We start from the raw sequence: 13232 nt of genomic DNA, 5'->3' as shown, positions 1-13232 counted from the left end.
CCCCCCTCCTTCAAACCCTGTGACCCCACGCTGTCCCCATTCCTCGCGGTGATAAACGCCGTCACGCACCGCTTCCCGGACCCCGCCGTTCCCATAGCAACCAGCATCACCCCCCCCCAAAAAAAAAAGGCTGGGACCGGCGGGGCACCGGGAATGCCGAGGAGAAAGCTCATTAATCGCTAATTGCTCCTGGAACCCCGGGCGCACGCAGCACCGACGGCTCTCGTTGGGCTCAGGGCCGCCCTCCGGGTTTGATTCCACGCTCCGGGGGTCGAAGGTTCCCCACCCCCCCCCGGCCTAAGGACACGGGGAAGGGCAGCTGTGTAAGCGTTGGTCCTTTAGCACGTGGACACACGCAGCGCAGCATCGTTTCGGAGCATCGCATCCCATCCGTGCGCACGCAGCATCCATCCGTGCTCCGCCGCATCCCATCCTCGCAGCATCGCCTCCGACCCAACCCATCCCTGCTCGATCCCGGCAGCTCGGAGGGCTCAGCATCACTTCACACCGCACCGGAGCCAGGCAGGCGAATTGGCTTTCAAGGAATAACAGCGATCTCTTTCAATCGCCCGAGGCTCCCCGCAGAACGCAGACCTCGGAGGCTGCAGCCCGTGAAATAAGAGGCTGATTTAAGTGGGTGATGTCGATGTGAAAGCAGCCAAAGGACAGCAAACGGCTCCGCGCTTCTGTGAGCTCCCAGCAGCACGGGGCGCTCTGAGTGATGTGCAGTGAGGATGTTACACTGCAGGGCTTGGGGAAGCTGTAACAGGGCAATGCTGAGTGGGGAAAAGGGGCAGCTCCTAAGCCTGCAACCACGGGAAGGGCAGCAGAGCACGCTGCCAGCAAAGCTGCAGGGCTGGGCAGTGAGCAGGAGGCGATAGGAACGCATCCACCCCGCTCCTGGCTGCCTGCACTCACACCGGGGTTTGTCAGTGCCTCGCTACTCCTAAAAGACCTTCAGAAAGGGCTCTTAGCCAAGCCGGACATGCAGGTAGGACCCAACCCCCCCCCCTCCCTCCAGGGCAAAAGGCTGAGCTCCTCCCGTCCCAGATGAGCTCTGTGCACCACACAGCTTCGGTGTTCGCAGAACGAGCCCTAGGAACTGAAACAACAGACATGAGAAGAGGAATGAACGTGGCTGCTGACGGTGGGGTCTGGTCTGTGGAAGCAGGCAGCCACAGAGCTGTGACACATCCAAAGCACGAAACTTCAGAGAGCATTACGTCACTGGACTGGAAAGCTGGGTTATTTCATGGATATTAGCTAGAAATATATGGAAAGTTTAGGAACATGAATTAAAAATAAAACAAAAAGAGTTGGAACGGGACAAAGGCAGAGCATCAGTTAAGGCCCTGTAACCCCACACCTCTGAGCGTTGCTTGAGCACCGCAGGGCTGGAGTGGGAGCAGCTCCAGTCCCCACCAGCCCCCATTCAGCATCCTTTGCTCCACACAGAGGTGCCCAGAGGTATGTGAGAGGTCAAAGTTAACACATGAGGCAGCTGGAATTACAACAGAAGGGAGAAAAAAAAATAAAATAAAATAATCAGAAGCAAAATAGGCACAATAAAAGAGAGAGGGAAATCAGAAGCAAAGAATACAGAAGAAATTTATTGAAAGCACAAGTACAGACTGGCCAATAACTGCTTTCTACAATCTGAGCAGTAAATAATGGAGCTACAGAAAGGTACAAAGGTTGTTATAAAATAGTTTTAATTTCTTTTTGCATTACAAACATTCTTTGAAAGAGGCAATGGAATTCTTGATGTTGTGTACGCTTACCCTCCCCACCCCACTTTCCACAATACTGAACCTGTAATAGCTGGTATCAAAATATACAATACATCTGTTCACCATAAAAAAAACTGGGTTTTGCTGCCCCCTCATGTCTTACAACAGGTATAAAAAAATTATAAATATGTACACCCTTTTGTTACTCACATTCTTTACATGCAAACACAGGGATCCAAAGGAAAAACCCACCAACGTCTGGGTTCTGGGGTTACCTCAATTCACTTGCTTGCATTTTGCAAAATACATACACAGCCTGTGGGTCGACCAAATTAACATTTCAAGGCCACCAGACAGGTTTCATTCCAATGAGCCTCTTCCCAGCATCTCGGGTGAGGTGGATTGAATGCATCTGAAAGCTACAGCACAGCTGTTCTGCTCTGGGTTGTGCGTGGATCTGTGGCTGCAGGGCAGGCAGGAGCAGAGCCGCACCAGGAACGCAGCCTCTGCTGCTCCCCTCATTTAGGAAGGGAGACGAGCAAACAGATTCCAGTCAACAGCTACCACCAAGACACCTGGATTTGCACTGCTGAATGCAAGGAAACACGGAGTTCAGAGAGGCAGATTGCCATTCCGTGAACAGGCTCGCTCAGACGGCGAGGTAACTGAAGCCGGCACTGATGGCTGCACGCTCAGCCACAAAATGAAGGCTGGGGGCAGGCAGTGCTACAGATCTCACGCCAGCAACCCAAGCTGAACCCTCACTCAGACTTCACACGCTTCTCCAGCATAATTCACATCCTCAAGAGTTCAGGGAGGAACGAAGAAAAGTTAAGACTTTTCCAAACACTCAGTGCTAGGCAAGTCAGAGCTCCCACGCTGAGCAAGGAAACCGTAACTTGCAACACTAAGACAATTAGAAAACAAAACTTTGGTCCACAATTTGCAGAAAAAAACCCTGAAAAAAAGTACAAGATTCTTGTTATTTTGCATCCAAACAGGTTGCAGGTTAGAGGGAAATGTAAGGCAACGTTGGATTACATGAAATAGAAGGCAGAATGGCCTGGGAAAGAGTTGTAAGCCAGAAAACATAAAGGTTGTTTTATCACTGGGAGAAAACGATCTGCTGCGTTCTACTTATAATGAATTCCCTTCCTATAACTTAATATCTGGGCTTATAGGTTAAAAAAAGTGGAAAAACTTGAGCCTGGTCCTTAAGTTCACAAGCTAATTCCGCTTGGTTTCTCAAACACATTGCTTTAAAAGTCTGCTTAACGTGTTTCACCCATGTCATTACGTCCTCATCCTCAGTCATGACCTCAGCCTGATAACTAAATCACTGCCCTACAGTTTCAATTATAAAACAAACAAAAAAAAGAAAGTACAGTATACAAGGGTAATATCACAAAGGAGTAAATTTAGATTACGTTTATACCATCTTACCATTCTATAAAAAGGTACTTAAACTATTTCTTTTGCATATAAAGAGATTAGAATATTTGGTCAACTGGAAATATTGCTAGGCACAGATGACAGCAACTGCATCAAAAAGTATAATACAAGAATTAAAACAAAAAGCTCAAATGCTGAAGACACGCTATAAGAATGATGGCAGAGCTACACTGGTCTTGTTAATTTCAAATCAGGGGCACAAGGTGACTTGCATGAACACCTTTCTAGATGTGGGATATCCAATAACTCTTCAAATCCTAGCCAAGTATTTAGAGATATATATATATACACACACAATTTTGACAAATTCTTACTGATTTGTCTTCACAAATGTCCAGCAGTGGTTAATTTTGTATCTCGATCAATGCTCTTCTTGTGAAGGGCAGAGCCTGTTGGCTCACTACTGACAACGGAATGTGATTTGGTCTTGGGAATGTTTCCCCACCCAGACCCTTCTGCTCGGTCTGAATGTCACACCAGGGATCTTAACTCCCACTTGGAGGTTTGCAGATGGAGATAAACCACAAGCAGATTGGAAAGTGGCACAAAAAACACGTGATACTACGCCATTGAGACAAGTCACAGCAGTGGGATACAACTGCCTGAAGAGTCAAAGCCCAATATTTTCTTTATCCACTCTGCCAGCTTGATTAGTCCTTCCCTACAAGTAGATCTAGTGAGCCAGAACTCATTCATTTCCCCTCCGCTCTCCCATCCGACCTCCACAATTCAGATGTTTTCCCAAAAAGAAGGAAAAGGTTTAAGGCACAGGATAGCAGATGCACAGTTTAGGTAGGATCGATGCAACTTGGTTTTGTGCTAGTTGGGTTGGGAGCTCCTATACAACCATACATTTTGCAAAATCCTGACTCAAAAGGCGCAAAAGTGAATGTACACAGTGGTTTTAGGTCTTTCAAGGCATGGATGGGTAAAGAAAAAAAAAAAGGCATCAATGTGAAACCTGATAAACTTGTTGGGATCTGCTTTTTGGGGGAGAAGGAACAGGAAGGGAGGGGAATTTCCCAGAGCAGGTTCCAAAGTGTAAACTTCAACTTGTGATATTTTATTTGAACAGTCAAGATTGTTACCCATCACCGCAAGGTTAGCAATATGAATTAGATTTAATTTTTCTCTTTTCTTTTTTAAAAACCGGTAAACTGATTTCTCTTTAAAAAAATAAAATCTCTGGTCTTTTAAGGTCACTTCAGCTGCATTTTTAAAGTGGCTTTTTTTTTTTTCTGGAATGATGGAAGTTGAAACCCTCGTGTTCAGCCTTTTAAGGTCAAGGCTGAACTCAAGAGGTTAAGTCAAGTCCATTTTGTCTCATGCCTTCCAAAGCTTTAAATGGTGGACTTCGAGAAGGACACACGCAGGTGGTGATTCTCACCCAGGTCATGATTGTGGAGGTCAATGAGGGATTGAATGGCTTCTTCCACAGAGCCCATCTGGATCAGAGCCATTTTACGGTCCTTCCTGACAAGACAGAGATTTAAGTCACATTCAGTACCACTGCACACAGCTTAAGTCAGCGGAAGCTTTATCACCTAGTGCTCAAGGTCAAGCAGAATGTAAACTACCTGGATAAATGCAATACAATGTCTTTTTTTTTAAGGGGAAAAGTACACTTATAAGATCAACGTGCTTACCCCAAAATCTCACTCAGCTACCTTAAAGTTTTATCAACCATGCTCTCCATCCAGGGTTGCTCTTGAATTCTTTCTTCCAGATGAGTTGGATTGCTATGTGACAGTGCTGCTCACTGTTCCCTCAGCTTTAGATTTTAATAAATCAGGCAATTCCACCCTTCTCAGCCTGATGTAAGGACAGGATTTAAGAGAGGAAAAAAACAAACACTTACTGGAAGAATTTGAAGCCTTTGACCATCCCACCATTGCTTGAGAACAACATCTTGAGGTCCTCTTCAGCTATTGAAGGTCTGAAATCAATAATTTTATTTGTTTTTTGTCAAACACATGTCAGACCACAGCACTAGAACAGTTCCCCTCACGCCCTTTGCTGAGTTTCTCTACCAACACAGCACAGCTCCTTGGACTGGAAAGACTACGAAGAACGACAGGAAGACAAGCAAGCTTTTCTCCTGTCAGCAGTTAAAGTCACATTTTACCCCCACACTGAACTTGTGGACACTTCCACACTGAGCACCACAGGAGGTTCCCCACGCTGATACTCACGGAATGTTGGACAGATGAAGAGTGGCAGAAGGAGGAAAGATGTTCTGGAAGTTTTTGGAGCCCGGTTTCTTGAAACGGTGTAAAGGAGAATTGCCATAGTCCTTGGTCAGACCTTGGTCCTCCTGTCCCTCACGAGGGAGCTGCACTGTCTGATGTTTGGACAACGTTATACGGATGGGCTTCCCATGGAGCTTCTGGCCATTCAAATGGCTCATGGCTGCAATGGTGCAACACAGAGCTGAGCACAGTGGCATTTCAGTTCTGTTCAGACACTTTTATCAAAGCTAGAATCTCATTTAGTTCTTCCCTAGGCAGGATGCTGCATCTCCCAGGAACACAGTGACAGGCATCATCACTCTGCCTTAGAATCACAGAACCACAGAATGGCCAGGGTTGGAAGGGACCTCAAGGATCATGAAGCTCCAACCCCCTGCCACACGCAGGGCCACCAACCTCCACATTTCATAGCAGCCCAGGCTGCCCAGGGCCCCATCCAACCCGGCCTTGAACACCTCCAGGGATGGATGGGGCATCCACAGCCTCTCTGGGCAGCTGTTCCAGCACCTCACCACTCTCATAGTAAAGAATTTGTACTGATAATTCCATTATTTTCCCCCTAGATTATCTGGGGCAAGTTACCCATCGCTTCTTCAGAGCTGCATCAAATCGATGCTACAGATGCAGACGAGCAATTAAGTACACCAGGAGTTGTTTTTGTCTTAAAGAGCAGAAAGCTTTGACCACCCCATGCCTCTTAATGCTATCAGTTGATACATTTAAGCTTGCTTACCAAGCTGAGCCTGGTTTCCATCAGCCATCTGAACCAGGGCATTCTCTTTCTTATTAAATAAAATCTTCACCCTCTGCACATCACCATAGACTCCTTCAGAAAGTGAGGAAACAAAAACAGTCTTAGGGAGGGGTAGGAAGGAAGCCTCATACAACTTAATTTTAGCTAATCAATCCAAGAGCAAAAAACATTCACAATCAGAACTGATCTCATTCCAACCACGTTTTACTTATTCTGCTCTACTTAAGGAAAATTCTTATATAGCAGAATAATAATGGAACAATACATTAAAGAAAAGATACTGGGTTTCAGCAAAAAAAAAAAAAAAAGCCAAAATCTAACTGCCAGAAGACTGAACAATTTAGCATGCTATCACAATTTAAAACTCTTATAAAAAAAGACATGCAAAGCAATAAATCATGCATAACTGAATGTAAAATAAAGGCAAACTAAATTAAATAGCAAACTAAACAACGTAAAAACGAAATTATGCATTCAAAACAAACAAAAAAAAAAGCAAACTGCAAACTGTACATTTCTGAAGTATCCAAAAAAAAAAAAAAGTAAATCTCAAATAAATGAAAAAACAAGGTAATAAAAAGTGTGAATGATAACATACCGAAAAGAATAAAGAGGCATTGGGGTGTAACTCTCTTTAGAGAACAGCAGAGCAAGGCAGCGGAGGGACAGGGAAGAGGTAAGGAATCGAAGGGGAGAGCGAGGTTGCACAAATCGTCCACAACGAGGAAGGGCAGAATCCCCGGAAATGGCGAAATTGGTTGATGGATGATGAAGTTTTCAAGATGGTTAATATTGAAGGGCAGGTTGGTTTCCGAAGAGCAGGGTTTTTTTTTTTGGTTTGTTGTTTTTTTTGTTTGGTTTTTTTTGTTAAGGGAATATATATGTTTTGTTTTTTTTTTTGTTTCAAGCAACAACAGGAAGCAGAAGTACCGTGCAGTCAGTTGGCAAAGAAATTCCGGATCAGGGGAAGAAAAAAAAAATATTCAGGGATGGGGGAGAAAAGAAAAAAGTAGCAAAAAACACAGGTCAGTAAATACATAAGGAAATATGTAGTGTTCCATCAGTCAGATTTATAGAATTCTACATACAATAACTTGTTTACAGAAACAGTTAATAGGTTTTACCTAGTGGAACACAATGATAAAGAAAAGGCATTTTTAACTTCAGATATACAAAGAGGTAAGAGACAGTATCGCAACAGAATGACTTCACGAGCTTTGATACTCAAATTGCAGTGATGTTCCCTAAAATGTCACTGAAACTGTCACTGATTGCTGCCATTTCAGAGGGAACACTTCTTGGATCAAATCAAACAGCTGGAACTGCTCCTCGAGGATTAACGACAAAGGGAAGCAATCTATAATTGCGTATTTAATTGTAAAAAAGTAAAAAGCCAATTCGGATACTAAGCAATGTCATCTGGATGAGCAGCTGCACCACCACCAAAAAAAGCCTGGTAGGAGTGCTGGCTAAAAAAGGAGCTTGGTAGCACTTTACAACCAAGTCTGTTCCCTTCCATCTGTCTCAGGGGGTTGGAGTTGCTGTGCAGGAACCCAGCACTGCTACTACTGATCCAGAAAGGGAAAGCATCTCTGCTCCCACTGACAACTGCATTCCAAGTGAAAGTCGATGCAAGCTGAAGACTTGAGACGGCTTCATCTTGCCATGGAAAGGAAAAAAAGATGGAGTCATTTCAATTTTCATGCTTCTGAGTCAGAAAAAAAGCCTCCCAGCTTATTGCAGAGCAGTCACTCTGGAGAAATACTGTCTCTTAACTAACTGTTTGTGGCACAGGTAAGTTTCTACAACACTGATTATACAGGCAATGGAAAAAGTTTCAGGTATCAGGTCTGTTAGTTCACAGCTTCAGTACAAGTATCAAAGTCTCTCTAGCCCAAAGATAAGCTGGATGGATAGTGAGGAGCTCATAAACACAAGGCATGAAATAACCCAGTATGTGAACAAGGCACACACCCCTCAGATGCCACTCTTGGAGAGCAGCAAACGCATGCAAAGTAAAGAGGGGCAAAAAGCACAGTCTTATCATTGCCATCCAGATAACACAAAGTCATCCCCCAAAAAACCAAGCTGGGCAGCATTACAATGGTTGAGAACAGCAAGGCCAGCTCTTAGAAGTGTTTTGTTTGAGCAAGCATGACACTGGGACTGAGATGACAGCTTCTGGAATGGCAGAAAATACACCTCATCCAAACCAGGGCTGCTTGCAGTCCTCAGCATTATTTTATGCCCTGGAGAAAACAGTACTGGCAGGTGAGGAGTAGTCTGAAATACTGCTCCAATTGGTGCCTCTCACCACAAGTTAAGTGTTTTCTCTTTGATTACTCATCACATCCAGGCTTCTCCTTTGATGCAAAAGAGGTTTTGTGGTTACTCTGCCATCACTGTTAAGTTTCATAGCTTTGCAAAGTAGGATTAAGTTGTGTGTGCAGTCCCACCAGTTAAAGTGTGCTCAGCAGACTGATCACACGCTATCACACACAACAGGAGATGCTACACTTTCAATCCAACACAGAGCCAAAAGCTGACTGGGAATAATTCAAGGTATCAAATTCTTACGATGCAATCTTCTGTTAAAGACTTTTTTGCACATAATTTCCTGCTTTGTTATTAAGGAAACCCAAGCATTTCAACTCACTAAGTCAAATAGAATTGGAAATGTAAACTGTGAGCTGTTAAGGGGTTTAGCTAAGGAAAACCTTCCCGAAATCTTGGAAAGGAAAAATGTGCAAGCACATGGCAGAGGAAATAACTGCACAAGTATGAAGTCAAGCTGGCAGGGGTCCAGACACTATACAGAGCAAAGGTCAGAATGAACTCTGTAGTTCTGAATTAATGTATTAAAAATCTAGAACATGCTAAGGGAAAGAAAGAATGGGTGTGGCTCTTCTGACCCAATGACAATACTACATGGGAATGGCAGAGAGATTCCAAACGAAGGGAGGGAGGGGACAGGTATTGTAGTCTTTGTGGGACAAGAGCAGGCAGGCAGCATCCTCAGCTTTTGACTAAAGAGCAGCAAGGTTTTAATTTGAGACATGGACTTTCTGATTTCCTTTCAGCAACTAGAGTACTGTCTGCTTTGAGATTGAGAGCTGGCAGAGCACATCTGCTTTTCTAACTTTGCCGTTTCCTTTAGGACACAGTAGGGTTTCACTTTGAATGATTTTCAGCATAATCTGCATTCAGAAAGTGAAAGTAGAGGTAACAGGAAGGAGAAAAAAAAAAGTAAAATTAGGACTCCACTAACCTCAGGATTCAGATTGCTAACCAGCAGAACAGAGTTCCCTGCCCCAGCGAGGCCGGGAATGGCAATCCGTCCTGCTGCAGCCGCTGCAGCTGCTGCTGGGATAGCCAAAGGAGCTAGAGCTCCATGAACATTTTGAACTGTCAAGCCTGGAAATTAAAGAATATTAACCAGTGAAGAAGTTAACAGCACGTACTCTAGTGTATCTGCTGCACCAGAAGGGAGAACAGCACACCTTCTGTAACATGCAAGTAACCATTCAAAACACAGTGACTATACTCTAACAGCAACAGAAGCCTCCAGTTCTGGTGCTGCAGGAAATGGTGTCATTTCTCATAGTAATTGCTCTTTGCAGTGCCTGGTGCTCAACAGATGCCTCAGCACGATCTTGTTGACTACAATATTTTGCACGTTTCACAAGAAGCGGAATCAGCACAAAGCCTCAGCTCTGGTGGGGCAGGAAAGGTCTCACAAACGGTGTAATTGGAAGGGTCTTTCCAACCAGTGCATGCCAAAAAATGCTTTGTTCTTTAACCATGCATATAAAAATTATCAGTTATCATGCCACCCTCGGCTAATCTCTTATTGAATGAAGGAACATTAAGGCTTCACTTCTAGGCTGTTCACAGAACACCTGGCCTCACCACATTAAAGCGTCGCCCTTTGGAGGGCTGAAGTTCTAGGAACAACAGTTAGCAATGAATTACATGGGATTATTTCAAGGGACGTGGTTTGCATCCCCATGAGGAAAACATACTAACAAAATATTGGCATTTGGTTTGTGATTGTTCTTTCATTTCATAAGCAAGGAAATCCCACCAAGTTACTGGGAAGTCAGCATACCAAGCTATGTTACGAGAAGTTAAGAACTGTTTATCTGACACTGACAAGTATATTTAGCATCTAAAGCTTAAGTATTTGTCTCATATTTGCATAGGCATGTAAGTAGAAATATTTTGTTATCACCAACGTGAATTTTAAGCTTCAGAACAACTGTAATAATGTAAATTCAGCTCATACTGAATACCAGCTTTACTCAGATCTTATGGGAAAGCAAAGATTCCTTGCTTCTGTTCACTTTTACAGATGTAAAGGTGGAGGTTTCCCAAACTCAGCAGCCCCATGAGGAAAAGCTAAATGCAAAAACCTTAACTTACCAATAAATCTCCCAACAGAGTAATATTTAAATACTGTTTTTAGTGTTGCTCCCACTCAATTTTCTTCTTTCCACGTGAATATTGCTTAACCAGAGTAACTACAGCTCCACACTTGGTTGAGATTACATACTGAAAAAATCTTTCCCCTCCACGCCCAAGTGTCAGCATTTAGGACTTAAAGGACTCCACTCCCCCCCAACCCACCACTACTTAGCTTTAAAACATCAAGATGCTTCAGCAACAACCAGAGAACCTATATAAAATTCCAACTTACGAAGTACAGTACCTGCAGCCTGAGGAATTGCAAAGGTGGGAGGAAAGCCAGCTCCTGCATATGGAGAGGCAGGGATTATTCCTGGGGCACCTGGGAAAGAGACACACATTATACACAGATACTCAACAGCAGGAAAACTCTAGGTTTAACCTGTCTTCATCTGTCCTTCTATGTATGAATTGGAAGCTAAACCGTAACCACCAGGTCAGAAACGTCTTTAAAGCTTTAAAGCTTTTTCTGAGTTTCTTCAAGAAGTGACAGCAGCATTCCTCGAGCCCTGCTGGGCTGACACTGCCAGCAGAAGGCAGCTGTTGACCAGAATACAAGTTACCAGCTCCCATCACTGTTTACCCATGGTACAGTTTCCAGAAGCATGGGTTACAACACCCCCGAATTACTGCTCAGTCTGTGCTGCAAACAGAACAGCAGATGGCACTCGAAGCACAGACAGCTGCTAAAGTCTTTTAAATCCCCACACAAACAGCTTTCACAGCAGCGACACGCAGCCACAAACATATGCCCATGCAAGTATTCTGCACTCAGATTCAGTGATCCCAAAATTCCTCATTCACACTATACTCTAAAATTTTTCACAACCAAACACAATGAATCACATCCTCTTTTCCCCAGCTAAGAGGAGTTGTTATACCTGCCCTGCTCCCACGTTAAGAACTCTCACCAAAAGCAGCTGCCATGGTCTGATCAAGAGGAGGCTGGTTATCCCCAGAAGGTAGGTCTGGTCGTGTGTAATCTCTGCTTTTGTCATTATTATACTTTACATTGAGACTTGTGAGCTTTGAGAAATCTATGCGCAGCGTACAACAGGCATTGTAGATATTCTGTCCATCCAAAGACTGCAAGGAAATCAATCACTTTTTAAATGCAACATGAATTTATATTAAATATCACAAAGAAATCTCTGAGGAGAGAAAGTGCTGCATCACTCCAGGGAGTGCTGCATCTGAAGACAAACAAATAACCTGGGCAGAATTAACACCACTTCCACTCATCCCTTCAATAATTATCCTCGTTACACCACACTGCTCTTGGTGGTGAACTTCCCTCCCACTCACACGTGCAATCTGCCGTTTGGGTGATGCTTTCACAAAACCACATACACACATTTGTCCTAGAATAACAGCAGCAAGGTGAAAAGTTGAAACAACACAGGTATTTAGCACTGCAAGCATAGTACTCACCAGTTTGGCATGCTGAGCACTCATGGGGTCAGCATATTGTAACAGAGCCTGAAATTGGTTGTTCTTCGTGAACGTAATTATTTTCAAGACTGTACCAAATTTGGAAAAAATCTGCAAGATAATATTTGCACATTTTGTCACCTCATCACCAGAACTGAGCATCATACTCATATTTCACATTATCAGAAGCAGAAACAACAAGAACTGTCCTGTCCCCCCCGTAAGCTTCCCAACTTGAAAGTAGGCTTTAAACTATGCCACAAGCACTGTTTATCCTACATCATGGCAACTGCCTAGAGAAGAAACAGGGTTAGCTCAGTGCATCTTTAATAAAGTCCTCATTTTAACATCGCTCTGATATGGGAAGATGCATACAGACGTTCACAAACTCAAACATTTTCAGGATTTCAGGGATTTTTACATGCAGTCAAGCTTGCATTTTAAACAAAGATCAAGTTGAGTGACTGCAGTGGAGAGCAAGAACAAGTTTCCAGATAAGTTTCTATTTAAGTGACATAGGTACATGTCAGTTAGTACACTGCAGTAGTTTCCCATGGAGGCTAAGCATCACTGTGGGTGGAGGAAGCAATGTATTAACACCAGACTGCTAAGACCAGTCTTGAAACTGTAACATTTGTCTGCAAATCCAGACCAGGCTGCAATCCCACTACAGCAGGCGAGCAAACCTCTGCAAATCAAGACTGACCAGATTGAAAACAAAACTGAGAGCCTCATGTAGGCATCAAGGCCTCTAGAAAGCAGAAAACTAACAGCTGTGGTCAGAGCTGCTCTTTCCAGAGCCCACTTTACAGATATAGACATGTGCTGTTACAACTCTAACACTAACAACGTGTAATTCCCTATTTGCCTCTTCCCCTTCCTCCAGTCTTCAAGCTGTGGGGACTTTTTTTTACCTGATGCAGAACATCTAGAGTGACAGGATAGAAGAGATTCTCCACAATGATCCTCAGCACAGGGCTCTGGCCAGCCATCGCCATCCCCGCATCCACAGCTGCAGCAGGGGCTGGCAGTGCCAGGTTTCCTGACTGAACAGAGTTCACTGCTTGCAGAGCTGCTTGGGCACGCTGCAGAACCAAACATCCTGTTAGACTGACACTCCTGCTTGCAAAAATACAATTCAGCTTTTTTTTT

The 13232-nt window shown here is 43.9% G+C and overlaps 1 protein-coding gene across 1 annotated transcript; it reads right to left on the bottom strand.

Annotated features, from left to right (window-relative positions):
* Positions 1-1695: 1695 nt before the first annotated feature.
* On the bottom strand, positions 1696-13228 carry PTBP1 (polypyrimidine tract binding protein 1; the record flags this gene model as incomplete). Its single annotated transcript, XM_010724978.3, has 10 exons — positions 1696-4655; positions 5041-5118; positions 5375-5591; positions 6165-6257; positions 6784-6817; positions 9454-9599; positions 10894-10971; positions 11561-11735; positions 12081-12191; positions 12995-13228. Coding segments are annotated over 10 exons (1299 nt in total), but the record flags the coding sequence as incomplete, so codon positions are not given.
* Between the last annotated feature and the right edge of the window lie 4 nt (positions 13229-13232).

The sequence above is a fragment of the Meleagris gallopavo genome, chromosome 30 (assembly GCF_000146605.3).
Source record: "Meleagris gallopavo isolate NT-WF06-2002-E0010 breed Aviagen turkey brand Nicholas breeding stock chromosome 30, Turkey_5.1, whole genome shotgun sequence".
NCBI lineage: Eukaryota > Metazoa > Chordata > Aves > Galliformes > Phasianidae > Meleagris > Meleagris gallopavo.
Note: the sequence above shows the minus strand (reverse complement) of the source record. Positions and strands in the feature narration are given on the sequence as shown.